This window comes from Aricia agestis, chromosome 4 (genome assembly GCF_905147365.1).
Source record: "Aricia agestis chromosome 4, ilAriAges1.1, whole genome shotgun sequence".
In the NCBI taxonomy this organism is placed as follows: Eukaryota; Metazoa; Arthropoda; class Insecta; order Lepidoptera; family Lycaenidae; genus Aricia; species Aricia agestis.
In genome coordinates, this window is record NC_056409.1 from 7,409,326 (window position 1) to 7,430,028 (window position 20,703).

The 20,703-nt window shown below is 35.6% G+C and overlaps 1 protein-coding gene across 4 annotated transcripts in view; it reads right to left on the bottom strand.

Annotated features, from left to right (window-relative positions):
* Nucleotides 1-20,441, bottom strand: part of LOC121726703 — an 88,130-nt gene extending 67,689 nt beyond the window's left edge. For all 4 annotated transcript variants that reach the window (XR_006035569.1, XR_006035568.1, XR_006035567.1 and 1 more), the window contains exon 1: nt 20,089-20,441. Coding sequence is in view for 1 of the 4 variants with exons in the window: in XM_042114193.1 (XP_041970127.1) it covers nt 20,089-20,278 (190 nt within the window). In the remaining 3 variants the exon portion in view is untranslated. The remainder of the gene's footprint in view (nt 1-20,088) is intronic.
* Between the last annotated feature and the right edge of the window lie 262 nt (nt 20,442-20,703).

Sequence of the window (20,703 nt, forward strand, 5' to 3'; positions counted from 1 at the left end):
TTTCCCGGGACTTAAAGTATCTCCATGCCAAATTTCAGCAAAATCGTTTCAGCGGTTTGGGTGTAAACACTTTCACATGGACCCATCTTATTCAAAGCATTGGCCCTATAATACAATATTCTCGGAACCGCATAATAATTAATAAGTGTTAATCGTATTGTTTTGGACTACAAAGAAAGGAGGGCACATACCGCACGTGAGACAGAGGAAAAAAACAAACGTTAACATGCTATTTCACAAACTAGGTCGCTCAAAACGTAAGGATCGTTATTGCAATATACGCCATGTTACAATTTTCAGATAATAACGAATACCTAGAATAATTTAGCCGAGTTGTTAAAAATTTTTAATGTATGAACGTATATTTAAATGTAAACATTACTGTAGTCGCTAATGACCTTAGCTGTTATTAAAAAGCGACTTAAAAAAAATTGCCGAGCAGTCGAGTGATTAATTTAATTGGATTGAAACCATGAATTTCAAGGATCACAAAACTGTTGATTTAATATTTTGACTGTTTACAGCCAATCAAATGCTCTGTTGAATAAATAAACAAACAATTACAGAGTATACCGTGCAATAATGTAAGATAGAAATTTGAATATCAATCACATAACAAAGTAACATACAATTGGATCCCTGGGGCGTACACTTTTAACAAGATCTTGACATTGCGTTAGCAACAGTTGCTAATTTAAATGCTAAATTTGTGTAACCTTGCACGAATGACGAGCCTCGCATACTTATTTTCTCGTCTGCGATAATTTTACCTCATTTATCCCAAATTCAACCTTCAAGTTAAATTAAGGATATCTACAGGTCAACTAGATTTCAAATAATTAAAATAAAATAACTTAAAATAGAAAGTTAAAATTCCCATTGCCATTTGCAAATACTGAGCTCCTAGAACATAATTTCTGCACCTCGATTCTGATAGTTAATTCCTACATCAAAACAGCTTCTATCTAGTCTAGATACTATGAAACACTTAAGTACTAAATATGGTCTCTTAATTGCTTAATAGCCAGGTAAACTATAAAGGATTAAAGATCTATAAAAATATAATTTATGTTCCTAGATTATAAAAGTACCTACGAGTACCATTATAGGAGCTGCGCAAATGCAATGCAAAGTGTTCATAATACATAATATTTACAGTTCCATAATGCACAATGAATAATGCACTGACCGTTATGGAGTAACGTTTATGGGACGAGAAGTGTACATTTTAATTAGCGTTATGCAACTTACATAACAATTACACTAGATAGGTAATGTGTATAAAACTAACATCAGCTCCATAGTTTGTAGCGTTTTATTGTGCTCCAGTCTCTAGAGAATGAAGCTCTAAACTAAACATATAAAATTAGTATGTACAGTGTGTAACAAAAATAAGTGATAATACTTTAGGGTGTGTACGTGTTCCTTGTAGAGAGTTCACTGTGAAAGTAGCAGCGCTGAAAGACGATTTTTTTTCACTTTTGTATGGGCAAGGGCCCGAGCGTCACGACTCACGAGTTTCCCCATACAAAAGTGAAAAAAAGTTTGGTCTTCCAGAGCTGCTACTTTCACAGTGAACTCTCTACAAGGAACACGTACACACCCTAAAGTATTATCACTTATTTTTGTTACACCTGTATAATTCTGTCCCTACCTCTCCACGTTAAATGTTAAGGATATGATATTTTGACATTGAGTCCCGGGAAAGTACATAAAATTTCAGTCTAACAAAGCTGCTGGCAACATCTACTCAAGCCCCAAGCGGTCGCATGCGACCGCGATAACAATAGAATAACAATAGATTTCCAAGAATCCGCGATCGATTTACGATAAAAAGAAGGAAAAATAAATAGCATAGTAAACAAAAGCAACTGGTCTATTTTTTATTTACGAATGAAGAACTCTAAGTTCGTCAAAAAGTCTTCTAAAATTCTCAACGTAGAGACGCCTTACAAAGTTACAAACTCGCCCTCAAAATGAAAACAATAATTACCCAGAGAATATACATAATCCTGAAACTGCGTAGTTGAAAATTGTAAGTAGCTATCATGTAAATCGTTTTATTTAAACCGAACATAATTTGCAAGTCAAATGAAAATTATGTAAAATTACAAATTGATACAGCATTTCCTATTCTACTAGTAACTAATACCTATACGTTTCGTAACATCCGTCATACAATTATTACGTTTCGCCTTTGTTCAATTATTTAGGAAAACCCTCACCACACTAGGTGTGGCTCTACCTAGCTCTCTATCATAAATCTAACGGCTACATTTAAAGAGATATAATTATTGCTTTAATATAACGACAATTTTGACATAACTGTTCATTAAAATTTAAAATAAAAGCTAAGCAATCTAAAAATTTCATGAATCTCTATGCGACCGACCGACATTCAATTTGCGGTTTTACTATAACAAATTAAAGGAAAAACACTGAAGAGTTTTCTTTCATACTATGCATTTAAAAACATTTCTTTTTCTATCTGTCTGTCTGTGACTTTTTCACGTATAAACCACTGAGCCGATGTTGGGTACAGAGTTACTCTGAGACCCAAAGGACAGTTTTTTTCCCAAAAATAGGTACTTACACTTGATTTAAGCGCAATGAAGTAGCAACAACATTTACTCCCAATAAAATGTTGATCATACATTTTGTTCACAACGACACGTATAATTGATTCTGAATAGCATCGTACAAGAGTATATGTCTATAACTCTATTTATGTATGTGAATATTTCATTTTTTTTCATAAGTATATTATTATATGTTTACGCTAGATAGTGCTTGTTAAGCACTATCTAGCGTGGAACGTTCTAGGCGCTTTTCATGCAGCATGCATTATCATAGTGAGTCACAATACATAGTCAACAGAGACAGTCGGCTTTGTAACTGTAGACTAGACTAGACATAATCCTATTATTTTATTAGCGCGATGAATGGTCTAGTTCAGTTGGTATACCTGGTATAAAGTACTTAGGAATAACACCTTTGGCCTATCAAGACAAGAGTTCAAATAGTCTATAATTTCTTTATTTCATTTTTTTGCAAAATGTAAAGGCTTCCTTTTAAATAATCTTAAAGGTATCAGAACGTGAAGGACATTCTCAATAAGTTGTAATTCGTGAAACTCTACCAATGAAATTTGGAAACTTTATTAATTTTACAAGCGGTGATATTTGTTTTCTCTTTATATTTTTAGCAGGACTTTATCCGCTGCCATTATAGTTACACATAACTTCTGACCTTTAGGAAATTTCGACAAATTTTCTTGCTACATTAAAGAAACATATAAAAGTATGTTTCCTTAGTTAAATTAAAACTTAAAATCAATTTACTTCAGACCTTACAAGTAGGAGGCTCTGACGTAAAAGTTTGAAGTACCAAGTGCTTCTATCGAACTACAAGTAATTCGGGCGCAAAATGATGTCACTAACTTCACTTCAAACACTTGAGAAAAACTTTGTATGGCTGCGAATTGTTGACCGCAAAGTTCTGGAACCAATCGCCCCAATTTTGTACACACAAAACCATTACAGACTTGAAAGTCGTCCAAATAATTGATTCTTCTTCACCCTAAAACTTCAAAATAGATTTTGATTTTCGCACGGTTAGTATCACTAAGTATAGTATTTTAGGCTTTCGTCGATTTTAAAGCAATTTTTTGTTCCAAAAAGTCGACATAATAATTTATTCTTTTTCATGCTAAAAGTGCGAAATAGATTATAGTTTTGACACGGTAGGAGAACTAGTAATTTGGGCTCGTGTCTAACTTTTAGGTCTAATTTTACTCCAAAAAGAACGTAAAGTTCTCCAAAATAGTTTTTTTTGCACAGAGTCGCGGGCAAAATTTTTAACATAGAACCAATATTGTTAACTATGACAACAAAATGTAAAACAATGGCCAGTATGTTTCCTTATCGCTATGACATTGGTTTAACAATGCGCTTGAACATTGCATCATCTAGCAGGTAGACAGATGTAATGCAATTACTGTCATGCTACCTGGAAGGTCACTGAACCCGCCTACCAACCTATTTAGTAGAAGGATAATAATTCATAATTATTGTAATAATGTTTACATAATATTTTCGTTATAACAATTTATACTATCAAAATTACTGATTAAGTAGTTTTAACCACCATAATTATTTTGAATTGGATATCACTATTGTTATTTTCCTGCATTAGTTAATCGCTAGAATCAAAGTTTAAAAGTTAAAAAAAAAAACTGAAAAGTGCTAAAAATCTAACTATCAACTAGTATCACCCTTACAGACAATTCTTTATATTCTATATTTTGTACATACAGTATTCATTTAACAATTAACAACGTTCCTGTCAATATTCTGATATGACGTGTGCAACATGTTGGATTTAGGTCAGATTATTTACTGTAAGTATACAGTGTGTAACAAAAATAAGTGATAATACTTTAGGATGTGTACGTGTTCCTTGTAGAGTTCACCATTAAAGTAGCAGCGCTGAAAGACAAAAAAAAACACTTTTGTATGGGCAAAGGCCCGAGCGTCACGAGTTTCCCCATACAAAAGTGAAAAAAATTTTTGGTCTTTCAGCGCTGCTACTCTCACAGTGAACTCTCTACAAGGAACATGTACACACCCTAAAGTATTATCACTTATTTTTGTTACACCCTGTATATGCTAGTAGCGCCCTCTGCTCCGATCATTGTGTAATAATATTATTATTCCCTATTGATATTTCATGAGGAGATATTATGTACATAATTAGCTGTTGTAGTAATGGAATTAATTATGTACTTTAATAAGAAACAGACGCGCTGTTAATGTTGTATTACAGTAGAATCAGGGTACTATGTAGAGAATAGACGTTCAACGTTGACAAGATAGGTCCACTTCAGGGCTGATCACAAAGTGATTATATAATTCCTGTTCCCTTCCGCGTGTCACGACAATCGGTTCCAGTGATCTCGCCGACGTACGCTTGCATTTATCGATCACATATCCTACTTCTAATTAATATCTTGTTCGTAATCGTTCGTTACATATTTATAACGTTAATGGATTTATTTGCTCAACAAGTGGTATAGTTCGTAGAGTTAATGTCGGCTCAGACCCCAAAGTGACGCGTACTTGCCGTGAGGGTGAGATGCATTTTTAAATTTTGTGCGTGAGACGTCATGCAAGTTACCTACATTAAAATCTGCCATGGACCAAGAGTCTGCGACGGCCAGACTTCGGCCAGACGGCCTCAGTTTAGAAAAGCTGAAAGTTTACCTGTTTTGACCTTTACAGAGATAAGAACGACCAGCAACTATGGAGTTTCGGTCGCGATTACTTTAGAAGGTATCCAGTTCTGAAGGTCTACCTGACCTTTGAGAAAGAGTAAAGCTCAATTTCATAGCTTATATTCTTCGCGGTATGATGTGGAGGAATCTCGACATTCCAGTGCCGGACATTTTTGACAGTTGCTTCATACTGCTAGACACCCTCAAAGCCTTATACTTTAAGAAAGTTTAAGGGTGTCTGGCAGTCAGAAGTGGCAGAAATAATATTTTTATTACTTGCTCTTAAGCCCGGCCGCACATTGTCCGAATTCTGTACTGAGCCGAGTGAGCTCGAACTCGCCGGAAGGATATTTCGGATAGTGTGCGGGGTGGATGGCGGTCCGGCGAAATTCAACTGTTTCTGATCAGAATTCGGACAATGTGTTAACCGCTTAGGTAAGCATTAACTATTTAGTAATGAATAAGTTACTTACAAGAACTATTTTTAATTTATCTTACAGAAAACATTTCTCTCCGTTCCTTTATAGGGCGTCATTTCTTGATTCCAAGAAAAATACTTCTAGATTAAATGTTGATAAAACGGCTGGAGCATTCTCAGAAGCGAAGAATTAAGCTATATCTCAAGCTAACGGGACTGCTATAGAATAACTTATTGATCCTCTATTGTATTATGTATAGCTCTAAAACACGGCAGTCCTAGGAATCTTTACGACGCATATATAAAAGTTTTTTAAAAGCATTAGGTACATTCAATTAAATGTGTATTTATAAGTCGTATATTTTCTCTGCGCACTTCTAATTTGTCACAATGAAAATGATTAAAATAATTCGCAAAATTTGAGAAGATGTACTTAAGAGGATACACCAGGGGCTAGAGAAATGAAAAAAAAGTACGTCTAATATCTATAGTTGTCTCCCTTACCTCAAGCCTATGCCGCAGAACGCGATAGAGACAACTGCAGAAAATCAACGATTCGTTGTCCCCTGATTCCTTCTCCAAAACTTAACCGATTTAAGTACATTTTTCATTAAAGATTAAAGAAAGGCTTGAGCTGTGTTCCTGTTTTATTTTTTTTTGTATAATCCAGCCTAAATCTGTTTTCTGGATGTTTGAACACAACGGAAAATCTGGCCATTTTTTTTGGGTTTTTGAACGTTCATATCTTATTTAATAATTAAATTATGAAAAAAAAAAGAAAACATAGGGATATTGTATTAGTGGCCGTAGATATTCAGGAAAAAAATTATAACTCTACTAGCATTATCCAGGGAGGAAACAGGGGACAACGTTTGTATGGAAAAAAGGGCGGTGTGGACTCCTCTTAATCGTATTAAAAATTAAAATACAATGTGAGATGTGACCCATATTCCGAGATAAATCCTTATAAATTACCAAAGTTTAATTTCAGCTGGTTAGTTTAAATTTTGATTAAGTAAGTGTATATGAAATATTATATCTTTCTTTATGTTTTGCACGGGAATTTTCAGCAACGCGAACACTATAATATTTTTTTCAAGAGATTTTCTAGAGTTTTTCATTACAATACGGAAAATTCGGGGTACATTTTCAGTAACACGTGGCCTCTCACCTCTGCTAGCATTTTTTATTAGACGGCCTAGACTATTTTAGCGAACGTATCAGTTGCCGCGGAAAACTCACTGCTCTTACGCACGTACGTCGCATAACGCATTGTTGAAGGCCAGAAACTTGTTTTCGGTTAGTCTAAATCCGTCTCAGTTAAATTTTTTGACTCCAAGTATATTATAATTATTGAATAGTCCTGATTTAACTAACGGTCGATAAAATTTATCAGTTTTTTGTACTTTGAAAGCTACAGTAATGTTTTCCTATTATTTTAAGCTTATTGCAAGCCAGTTTACGTAGTAATAAGCTTCATACTTCTAAAACTAAACTTTTAGCAGTGCATTATTAGCTTTATCCTATTTTACGGAGCTAGGTCCGCATCCGTGTGCAGATGTAGGACTAGTCACTAGGGCATGTGAAGTCTAAAATGTGTGCCATAACTCCTACATCTATAACTCGCTTTTATAGCTTAATTTATTTTGATGTGGCATTGTATTTCATTTTGCTGCGTCTCATTTCCAATTTAATAAGTATTTTATTTCCAGTCTCTTCACGTCGAATTCTTAATCGATCAACAATGCAACGCTAGAAGATAAAACCCTGTCAAAATCCCGGACATAAGTTGTGACATTTATTTTAGTAGCAACTCAGCCACCCTTATAGAACTAATCGGTATCTACATATTAATACGTGAGCCAAAAACTTTGTATCCCGTTTGACGAAAAATGGGGAAACGTAGGCGAATGAAATTTTGCACAGTTATAGTTTATATGGTGAAGGAGTGCATCGAGATAATATTATTTTTAAATTATGCTTTTATCATACATTTTTTTAACAAATAAAACATTACACACACTACAACACACACACTTGGAAAAATTACAGATTTTGGAGTGACAAGCCTATACATACGAATTATACTCTTATTTATGGTTGAAGTCTGTTGACAACAAGGTGACAAATTGAAAATGGATTATAGTTTTTTTTTTGTTGAATCTTAGATACTATTAGACAATGCTTACACGGTCAGTCTAAGATCAGCTGAGTCCCAGAGACAAGAGTTGAAAAAAATATTAAAAAGTCAATATTTTTTTACAAAATATAGGTAGTAGTCCTAATGTAGTTGAATCTAAGGTCGAATTTCGACCATTGGGCGATCTCTAGTATAATAGTATAGTGTGTACTATATTTCAATAGGGAATAAGCATTTTTTTATGACTTTAATTAGTCCTTTACATCTTTATAAATGAGAATAAAACATAAATAGGCTTCAAAATATTCCAATTATTCTTTAAATTGAAATTTAAAACATTGATTAAATTGGTACCGTTCAAACGCCGACATTTAGCGCGCCATGTTGATGACGTCAGATGTTATGTCCCGTGTTTGTTTACTTTAGTGATTCAGTTACTTCGTACTTATTTTCGGGTTTATTTGCTATTGAGATCATGGAATAGGCTAAAAAACCTTCTTACAAGTATTGTGTGATAGTGAAGTGCAAAAGCATTACTAGAAATACACCTGACAAAGTATTTTTTGTATTCCAATCGATGTAAAAATACGAGAACCATGGCGTAAGATGATGAAAAGCCATAATGTATCTCCTTAATCGTGTTTATTACTATTGTGATGATCATTTCAACGAAAGTATGCTACGTATATAGCATACTTATGTTACTGCTATACCTACATCTTCATGCGATTTAGTCAAAAGTAAATTAATTTCGCAATAGAAGATCTGAAACAAACAAGTAGCTACTTACGAAGGTACTCAACGTAAATTGTTCATAATAATTGGAATATCTAATATATAAAAATATAAAAATTCTCGTGTCACTGATTGTGCGGGAACTCCTCCAAAATGGCTGAGCCGATTTTGTTAAAATTTTGTATACTTAATTATACATTTGTTAGATCTGAGAATAGGTTTTTATTCACTTTTTGAATTTATACTAGAAATAATTTATATGGCAAAACAACTTTGCCAGGTCAGCTAGTCTAATTAAATAAAATCGTATAATCAAGATTTGATGCAAAATATTCTAACATCATAAATGCATTTATTTTCGGTAGATAGTCCGATTGTGATTTGATAAAACCTAGTATACTCATTTATAAAACCTAATATACTCATATAGATTCACTATAAATATAGATTCACTAGAAATCACCAGTTTTAAACTATTTTTCTAACAAATACTATAACCACAGTATGAATATCGACGCCGATATGTAACATCTGACGTCACATTTCGTTTCGACCAATGGTGGCGCGTTTAGTAAGTTTGTATTTCCTCCATTAATTTTCATTTTTTAAACAACATTTTATGGGTTTAGATGATAACTAATTAAAAAAATACCTTTTGCTTATAATGTGAGGATGATAAAGATTACAGAAAAATATGAGATGGAATTATTTTTTTTGCATATTCCCTATTGTATTTCAACTGTTCAGTGAATAAAGAGTAAGAGACGACACAGAAGAGTAACTATTATTTAGCTGGCACGGTATCTTTTTACCTTGCGCCGGTCGCGAAGCAGTTCTTATATGACAGTTCATTGTGAACGACTGCTGGCGTCCTTGTCAATACACCACACGTTCTAAACGTTAAGTATTAAACGAATTGAAAATACCTAGTACCTAGACCAGAGATTCCCAAAGTGGTCCAGGGGTCTACGTGAGACTAGACGGGGGTCTACGTTGGCCCTGACAAAAATGGGGTTCCACAATTGTAGGGGGGAAAGGAGTTTGAGAACCTCTGACCTAGACTAAACACTACATATAATACGTGAAGATATTATTATAAGAGTTTAAACTTAAAAGGTCTTTCCCCAAAGTTACCTAACAAAACTAACTAGTATCTACATAATTTTTTAAGAAACTTTTGAGTAAGTTATGACTTATTTATTACGTGGTTAGAGTTATGACTTATTTATTTTATTTTTTACGTAGGAGAGCCATGCTTCGGCACGAATGGGCCGGCTCGACCGGATAAATACCACGTTCTCACAGAAAACCGGCGTGAAACAGGGCTTGCGCTGTGTTTCGCCGAGTGAGTGAGTTTACCGGAGGCCCAATCCCCTAACCCCTGCCCTATTCCCTTCCCTACCCTCAACTATTCCCTTCCCTTCCCTTCGCCCTACCCCTACCCTATTCCCTCTTAAAAGGCCGGCAACGCACTTGCAGCTCTTCTGATGCTGCGAGTGTTCATGGGCGACGGAAGTTGCTTTCCATCAGGTGACCCATTTGCTCGTTTGCCCCCTTATTTCATTAAAAAAAAAAAAAACATGACTTATGACATGTACTAAAGCTCTATGCTACTCTATACTAAAAAGATAAAAGAATAGCGTAAGCGTAATAATTCACGCAGTAAAATAATTTAAATATTGTTAATGAATAGTCCAATATAATATTATAATGATACAAGATGTAAGGTCATTTACAGGTCAAGTAGTGCTAAAACTCTTAAATTCACCGTGAAATTCTGAATGAGACGCATATGAATGAAATTAATGAGAATTAGTTTTGAATAAGAGTAATTATTATTGAATGTATAATTTAGATTTTAGACCATGAAATTTGAAATGCGACATATGTGCGTAATTAATGAGAATTAGTTTCGTATAGCATTAATCATAGTTTTGGCGGGTTGAACAAACTTTAGGCGTCATACAGTCTGCCGGGTTGTCATGGCATGTCACTCATCATTTTTTGCCCGCCAAAAAAAGGTGCGTGTAATTAGAGCCGTGTCGCTTTGACGAGCCGCTCCCATTTCAATTTCTAATTCTAACCAATTGTTAGGCCAATGCCCCATGCCAGGACATTCGGGAAGGGCAACGCACGTCCAGAATTTACGAAATAGTCATTGATCCCAGCGACTTCATTATTTATAGAGCCAGGAAGCGTGACGCTGGCCCTAGTTGTTGCTACTAAAAAGGTGTATACTGGGCATTACTGGGTAACTCAGGGTAGAGCAACATTACTACACTTTTTGTTAAACCGAAATAATTTCGTTAGAGATATTATGGTAATTGATAATTGTACATAGACTGTTTAATTTAAATCAAAGATTTGCTACAGCGACAATTCATAACACAAAACAGCATGCGGCCAACATGTGGTTCTATAATTTTGACAAATCCATTACAATTAATCTCTTGCCCTTGAAAGTTAAAACGCTGCTCTATGTTTTAATAACAAATAACTAAAATTAATTCAGCAACACTGAAAAGGCGTTACTAGCTGAAAGTAAACAACTATATTTCAATTTAAAACATTATGATTTATCTACAATTTATACACCGGCTGTTACACAATACATAATTTTAGTATTCATCCAACGTCGTAGTTGTGTACTACAACAACAATCATCAAATCATTAATTTATATGCACATGCACACCTCCATAAAATTTAAAATTTATCTATTTGTTTACTAGCGTTATTCTTATGCTATTAAGAATTATTCACGATAGCAAAACTATTTCAGCATATTTTGTCACCGAGTACAGAACTGCTTCAGTTTGACGACCTCTGTGGCTCAGTGGTGAGCGCGTCGGTAGCTCAAGCCGGAGGTCGCGGGTTCGAATCCCGCCGACGGAACAAAAACTTTTCAATGTTCCCGGGTCTGGATGTGTATTAAATATGTGTATGATATAATAAAAATCTTAAATATATGTAAAGTATAAAAGTATTAAATATATTTCCGTTGTCTGGTACCTGTAACACAAGTCCTTTAGGTACTTAGCACGGGGCCAGACTGACGTGGTGTGAAGCGTCCATAGATATTATTATTATTATTATTAGTTCTCTATTCGTTTTCTACTCTCAAGTATCAACTTTTAACCTTAACGTAACCTTCACATGGTATTTAGGTCAACCGGTGGTTAGCCTAGATTTTTTAGAAAACGTCACACTCACTGCATAGAAATTCAGGCAGGTGTGGTTAAATAACACATTTATATAAAATATATTACCTAATTATTTAACAATTCCTTTTTTCGTCTTTCTAGGTTAATAATGTAAAATCAAGATTCTGGACTAAACATACTGCATAATAATCAATGGTGCGACAGACATGATCAGCTGTGGAAGGTCAGCAGTTCACGCTATATCGGCCATGGCTCGTGACTGATAACCACAAGGCTAATTAGATAACTATAACAGATAGAGATACGATAACATTAAATCTAGTCGTTATTACGGCCGTGATAATGATGAATCTGTTTATTGTCAAAACTGTTTTATCCCTTGTTATCCAAGTATGAAATGGTCTCCAGTCAAACCGAGATTAAAAAAATATGGGTAAAAACTCAATTTTCCGAAAAGCCTGGGCATTTTCCCATCTATGTAGATAAAATGGACGGGCGTTTACCTATCTATAGCCATGACGTGAACCCAAAACTTTGCTCTGTTATAAAACATTACAGATAATGTTTAATCTCGAATCCATCGGTTTATCAAAGCCATAAAGCCAAAGGTCCGCTTACGAAAACATCGCACAGGCGATAACTGCACTAATTGAATGAAATATCAGAGACGTTGTTTTGACAAGTTTTATGCCCATGTACAGTGTACACAGTAACGTTTGTTTTACTCTGTCAACGTAGAATTAGCATACATTTAATGTGGCTTTCCACGTTGGCCCATGTTGGACCAATATAATCTGACAGATCATCATCACTTTGGGATAGGTCGAATAACTGAAGACGTGACCCAATACACATATAAACTTAACGTGGGGAGGCCGCATATTACAATGTGCCGTCAAACATTATTTTGAATAGTATTATTTAACTGAAGTTCAACATGCCACGTTTTGTCGCTTAGCAACGAAACTCCAATATAGTGCGAATTATTGATACTAGAGATCGCCCAATGGTCGAAATTCGACCTTTTCAACGACATTAGGATTTAGGACTACTACCTAACATATTTGACTCAGATGATCTCAGACTGGCCGTGTACAAGCATTGTCTAATAGTATCGAAAATTCAATAAAATAACTATTATCCATTTTAATGTCAACTTGTTGTCAACAGACTTCAACCATAAATAAAAGAGTATAATTCGTATGTATAGGCTTGTCACTCCAAATCTGTCATCTTTTCTAGTGTGTGTGTTGTAGTGTGTGTAATGTTTTATTTGTTAAAGAAATGTATGAAAAAAGCATAATTTCAAAATAATATTAGCCCGATGCACTCCTTCACCATATAAAATATAACTTTGCAAAATTTCATTCTCCTACGTTTCCCCATTTTTCTTCAAAAGCGATACAAAGTTTTTCACTCGCGTATTAATATATAGATGGATGGGTCACGTGCACAAGTTGTTGAAACGTTGGTGAGGTTGGCCAATCAATGTGTCGCAAATGACCGACCGCTGACCAGTCCGCGACAGTAAAACTTCATTCACCGTGATATAGCTAGTAGACCGAGATTCCAGATAAAAAAATAATATCATACCTAAATTGGCTACTAAAATAATAAAATGATAGAGCGACTTGTAAGCTGTGCATTCCAGCGTAGCACTCACAGTAACGAAACCTCTGCTCTTAGTTGGCGAGGAGTTGGATATCCTATTGATTACCAGGTGATGCTGCAGCACCAGGTCAACTTTCCATTATTATGTATATACGTATATTGTATATTCACAAATATCACGAACTAGAATGAAATATAAAACCCATCAAACGACTACAAGTTGCTAACGGCCTTTCATGAACCAGATAAACCCTGATTGTCCAGGACTGAGCAGGCTGATGATGATGAATTATAGCTAAGAACACTCTCGATCATGTCAGCTTTCAAACAAAAAAAATTAGATCAAAATCGGTCCACCCGTTTGGATGCTACGATGCCACGGACAGATACACACACAGACAAACAGACAGACAGACACGTCAAACTTATAACACCCCTCTTTTTTGTCGGGGGTTAAAAAGTATTTTGGCCGACCATTTGCATTGCCACTACTCTATGTAGAGTCAATTCCGGTATTGCTCATTCCTTCTCTATGTCCACGAGCTTAGCCGAGAGCTCGGCTAGGCAATCAGGACGCGGCTAACATACTATAATTACATCAATTACGAACTAGCAGAAAATTGCTGTTAGCAGTGGTTACTATTAAGAGCGCTTTGAATGCAAACAATTAATACCCGGTAATAAAATATTATTATACTCGATGACTACTAAGTATGAATAAACTACATATTTAAATAGAAGATTACATGGTATTACATAGGTATTACAGAATAGTAAATAATATGGTAATTGTTAGATGTCATCTAGTTTGATTGACTCTATGTTTTATTAAGACTATGTTAAAATTATCATGTTAATAATGATTAACTTAGTAAAGTTAAGTTATAGTTAAAAGCTGCTGAAACTTAGAGTATTTACTTTCATGTTAGTTTACAACTTTAGAATTATTATTTTTTCATTTCTGAATATTGAAAACTCTACTATAGTTTTCAACGTTTAGTATAATAATATTATAATATGTATGTAGATACTAGATATCAATCGTACAAAACAAGTTTCTGATGTCATGTCGCCTTAATGTCTGCCACAGTTATTATGTAATAAATCTTCCACTTAGCAAACAACGATATCAAGGAGCAAAAACAAATAAAATACCTACCTATTGTTCGAAAGGTCTGCCTTCCAAGTTCTAATCACATGTAATTCAAAACCGGTTGGTTATGTAATGATTCGCGAGAATAAAATAAGTTTTGAGATAATGCAAGAATCTAAGTTCTGTCAATGGCGGCTGTATGAAATTTTCAGCATTGTATCTTTAAATGTTTTGTGTATTGTATACTTTGTATAGTAAGAAGGTATGCTCTAGTTTTTGAGATTGCATGACTCGTTGTTAAGCGACACGGCGTGCTAGTGATGTCTCTTGCCCTTTCTTATATTGACTGGTTAACGTCAATATAATATGAACTAACTAATCAACATCGTCGCTTTTCAAAAGATCAACTCTAGTCAAAAATCTCAGAAACGGGACATTAAAATTTTAAGATTTAGGTTACAAGCTTAAAAGATTTAGGTAATAAACTACACTAAGGGCTTGTTTCACCACTTTCTGGTAAAGTGCCTAATAGGCTATTCACAACTTTTTTGAAAGATTCTCCATACTTGATCTGTCAAGTTAATTGGTGGATATCCTTATCAGGAAGTGGTGAAACAGGCCCTAAAGCTCTTAGTTTTAGATTATCACTCGTTAAGTGCGTGTGGTTCGTCAATGGTTGCTTGTTCGTAACTTCGTACTACACTTTACTGTGACTGTATAGTCGTACACTCACGGAGTATGCAAGGTCACAGCGGCTCGATAGCACGGAATACTGATATCTCGTTATCTGCACATTTTCCTGTAGCCGATTGAACTCAGCAGTCAGCAGTGCCGACAAGACTAATTCTTTGCATTTGGTATGATATTAAGATAGAGAATATCTTACACATTTCATGCTTTAAACCTGTTATCACGCTCCAAGTTACAGGTGTTTCAGGTGCTACTTATAAGACGTGTCATATTATATATAATAAATCCTTAGGACATACTCAGGTGTCCTTAAGAATGCACCTGACCCTAACTTAACAAACCTAGATCTCAAAATCTATAAGGTCTAGAAAACTGATTGTTACACAAGTAACTTCAGTTCATGAAGACTAATGCTCCAGTTGAAAACACGATTACTGAAAAAATGCACGATAGTTTCTTTTTTTTACAAAAAAATTTGTTTTAGAAACATTTTTGCTTGGATCTTCGAAGTTTGCTGTCTTTTCTTTAATATTTTATAATAAGTATCTAAAAAGGCATTCATAAAACCCAAAATTTGCTCAAAATACTTTATGAATCATAATCATTATAGTTCGTCTCTTATTCAAGTAAAACCACAGAATATATATTGGTTGGTAAAACTAACTTGGCGATGATTCCGCGTCGTCCTTTTTCACCTGACATATGAAAAACGGGCGTGAGTGTGAAGAGAGAAGGACATGTTTGATTTTTTGGGTCAATAGCCCTCTTAATGACTGCCAGAGGATAATTAGCGTTTAAGTAGCTAAAACAGGAGAAGGTAGTCACCTGATAATACCTATTATAAGGATATAAGAAAAGTGAAAACGTTAAAAATCTACAATTAATGGTAACACCATATTCTGGACTTAAACTACATAATGCGGGTAGCATTTTCTGTTTACATTTTCTAACAACATTATGTTGACTTAGCTACAGCTGTTTACTTCAACAATAGCGAAATGTAAGGATATTCTCGTGTTTCATAACAAACCGCAAGTAACACGCGCCACGCGGTAGCTACGGAAGCTGGCGCCGGATAGACGATGGAACGGCCAATAAATATCAAGTGTTATACCAGCAATACCACCAGAGCTGAGCGGAGCTGTGTTGCGGGGAATGTGTTTTTGAGAACCAATAGCATCGCCGCACTGAGCGATGTCATGGCAAAGTCATGTCAATGAAGCGATGCTATTGGTTAATCAAAGCACATTCCTGGCAACACAGCTCCGCTCAGCTCTGGTGGATCGACAGCCTAAATGTAAATAAATGTAATAGGGATCTGTAAATAAGTTTAATATGGACTGTAGAGCAGGGGTCACCAAATGGCGGACGGTCGGCGGTCCGGATGCGGACCGCCGCCGACCCATTGCGTGCGGACCGAGTATTTTCAAAGATGAACTTCGTTAAAAATAAATTTTGGTCTCGACTTACTGATAAACATCTCCAGGATTATTGTATCTTGCACCAATTTCAATTCAAACATCAGAGGGATAATTAGCTACAAAATAGGAACTTCTCATTAATATTTATCTAAATAAATACCATTGTAATTTCCGTAATTGCCTAATTACCTTTGTTAAAAAATATGTATTAATATTTTTTTTATAAAACCGCGAAAGGTGGACCGCGGATTTCATTTCATAAAATGGACCCCGAGCGAAACTAATGCTGTAGACTGTAGAGGGACAAATTCATCTTAGATAATAACAATATTGACGTCGACTGTACATTGCTAAAGACAGCTTGGCAAACATGATTATCCATCATGAGCCCACGTAGACGGGCCGTAGTCCGTAATGGATTTTTCCAGCCTTGACACTGGGGTAAAACCCATGTAATTTAATATGAACTCAGGTAGCCTCGTTCAAGGAGAAAGTGCTGACAAAAACGAGCATTTAATGCGTCCAGGTTTTTGCTCCAGCCGTCCCGACAGCTCAGTGTCGAAACCTGTTTTTTTGGCAGGGTGAACGCCTTTCTCTCGGGTTTTTTCCTCGAAATATCATAAGGAAAAAACGAGTAACGACAGATATTGAAGATTAGCACATAAAATATTATGGAAATTGGAAGCACTCGAGCAAATGATAAAAATCTATCCAAGGGAAATTAGGGTCCCCGCATATATACAATTTTAAGTTGGCCGACTATCGTACAAACCACAGAAATAGATCAAGATAGAAGCGCCATGTCGCTACAATTTGTATGAACACGAGCGACATGGCGCTTCTATCTTGATCTATTTCTGTGGTTTGTACGATAGTCGGCCAACTTAAAATTGTAAGTCTGCGGGGACCCTTAATCTGCCAGATTTCCCAAGCAGCCTCGGAGTCCGGAGAGCCACCTTTTCGGACTTACTTTCATGATTATTATTATTCTTTAATCTTTGCTGCTCGAAAACTGTCTTCATTGATTGCTGAGAGTAGAACCTAAAAGCTGAAGACTCTTCAGCTTCGTCTTCGTCGATCAGCGACAATAGGTCATAGACGAAGTCTTCGACCTTAATTCTCCTATAGAGATCAAAACCGTTATTAATAAAAATAACTTTATTTGATTTATCCTTATGTTAACCTTCAAAAGTACCTTACAATCAGCGTTGCTACCTGCGAAACCGAGATGTAAAGCCAGGTTGCTAATTGCACCACCTGTCAATCTCATCCGGCCAGCCCAGATGATTGACGCTTCACGGCAAAACCTTCTCAAATGCTACGGTCAAAAGTCCAAGAACCCAAGGAGCCGTTCGAAGTTAATTTTAAGCTTAATAATATTGAACATTCGAAGCCTCCGAATCGGAGGTATTGCCCTTAAAATTAAGCAAACCAAGAGGTTTATTTCTAGCAAAGAAATAGGCCTACATCCCACTGATTTTTTTTTTCTTATATTAAATAGTGTCCTAAATAGAAGATTTTATTTTTACCGCAGTAGTGAACTAGTGACGAGTCGCGACTCGCGGCACATATCGACTGACCGAATCCACAAATTAGCATAATTTAGCGCGTTATCAGCTATACGACATACGAGTTCTGCTTTCTATCACGTTACGCGGCTGCGAGGCGCGAATATGTTCCAAGGTCGGCCGCTAGATATTTTTAAGTCTGCCAAATTAGTTTGTTTTTATCAAAACGCGAATCGCTCGCGCGCGGAATATTTTAACCCCACGTGTTTTTAACCCCCGACAAAAAAGAGGGGTGTTGTAAGTTTGACGTGTCTGCCTGTCGGTCTGTCTGTCTGTCTGTCTGTCTGTCTGTGGCATCGTAGCATCCAAACGGGTGGACCGATTTTGATCTAGTTTTTTTTTGTTTGAAAGCTGACTTAATTGAGAGTGTTCTTAGCTATAGTTCATCATCATCAGCCTGCTCCGTGCTGAAAAATCGCGGTTCATCTGGTTCGTGAAGGGCCGATTAGCAACTTGCAGTCGTTTGGTGGGCTTTATTGCATTCTAGTTCATAAATGTCACGCATTTATGAATATTTACATATTAATGGAAAGTTGACCTGGTGCTGCAGCATCACCTGGTAATCAATAGGATACCCAGCTCCTCACCAACTAAGAGCAATGGTTTCGTGTTTAGGCTCATTTTAATTGCGACAACTAGTAAGACGTAGATAACCAATAAATTTTTGCATGCTGCTGCTGCAGCATCACCTGGATTCTACAGGAGCCGAGCTTCATATGAACCCAAAGTGGAGGTTTCATGTTTGGACTCATATTGACGGCCTCATCCAAAAAGACATTCCTAGATGGTATTCATTGGGATATAATATTATGATCCTGTTCTATCAACAGAACAGAATTATTCTGCACTATAACCAACACAAGTTTAAAAAGCATAAAATAAAATTAAAATAAGAAATTTGAAAGAAACCTAGCCAAACAACTTTAAAAAGTAATGAAATAATATATTTTACTGACTTTAAGTTTAAATAATTCCTAAGTGTAAAGTGATATTTTAGTCCATAATTGTTGTCAAGGTGTGTCGGGGGACCGCTAATGTAGATATTTGATTTCACATAACATTATAGTTTAAAGGTCAGTTTTCAGCGAACCAAATCAAGACAATCAGTGACATGGCGATACAAAATGCAAAAGACACTGTTGGCGGTCCCCCGACACACCGTGATAACAATTATGGACTAAAATACTAAGTACCAAGCTTGGAATATTGACAGATGAACAACAAGATCAAGTACGAGAGCTGCTAACCTAAACATCAACAATTTCCAGAACGCCCCCTTTCCCAGTAAGATCTCATAAATGTAATGCTTTTAATATTTTTTTTCCGACCAAATAATTACTCAGAAAATGCAGTTACAGGGTGATCCAGTTGAACCACAGTAGTAGTTTTGGTTAGATATTGTTTCAGTTTTCAGTAGTGGTGGAATGTTGAGCATCACATTTAAAAACTAAAATCATTAATTTGATTTTCTGACAATAATATTATTGTCTAATGGCCACCTTAATAGAAGAATATTATTAACTATAATAAAAGACAAAATATAAAGAATAATAAGGTCTGTTAAAAATAAAAGTTAATGCTTAATTGTATCTGCAAAACAGATGGCTATATTCACTGCTTTTTTATGTAATGCTGCAACAACATGTCTGTTGTCCACACTCAAAAACTTGACCTTGGTGGTAATTCAAGCTGGTAATGCCAGTGGAAGTGGATGTCATCGGTCACAATTAGAAATTGTAACATCACAAAAAATGGAAAAACGCTACGGTAGCAGATTTATAAATAAAATATTAATTTCAGTAACAAAGGTAGGTATTAGCACAAATACTGTGTACTTTAAAAAGTAAAAGTTCTTGCTGACTATTCAGAGTAAAATGTTGGACCATATTAAAAGTCTTAAAAGTAAAGGGTATTATGTACGGTAGTTGATCTATTATAGAGTAGAATTTTGTGAATAAAACATAACAAAATACGCACCCTTTCGGCGACCGAACGGTCCACAGAATGAGTTTCCTTTTCCAATAACATTGTCATCGATATATTTGATCAGTTTCGAAGCATCTTCGGTCTTGTGCCCGCAGGACAAGTTCCATCTGGAGGGCAAATCTTCTTGCATGGATTCAGATTTTCCTTTCGTACCCCTCGATTTTTTCAAAACACTTGTCATATTATTACGTTCACAACACACATGTGATTCTACTTCACACTATTGTCACGAAACACTTTACTGTAAAGTATAATCACTGCTCGTATAGGTATGTAAATAATTTACGCTCGGAACAAAAGCGATACGGTCTAACACGTCCACACTCAGAGACGTCACCGGTCGAATAAGATTTGACAGGTGTGAGGTGACAAGTGACAACTGTGAACTGACAGGTCTTTCGTTGACATTTGGCATTTAGGTAATGTTGCCAATATAAGAGTACCTATTTGCCAGAATCTAGGCTAACCTAAGAGCGTTTATACTTTTTATGCGTTTAACAGGAAACACCTATAAGCCTTTTCAACATACGTTTAATAAAAATGACCTTTATCGAGAATCGCGATAAAGGTGATTTTCCGTATACGGACTCCTTTGCTTTTTCTTTT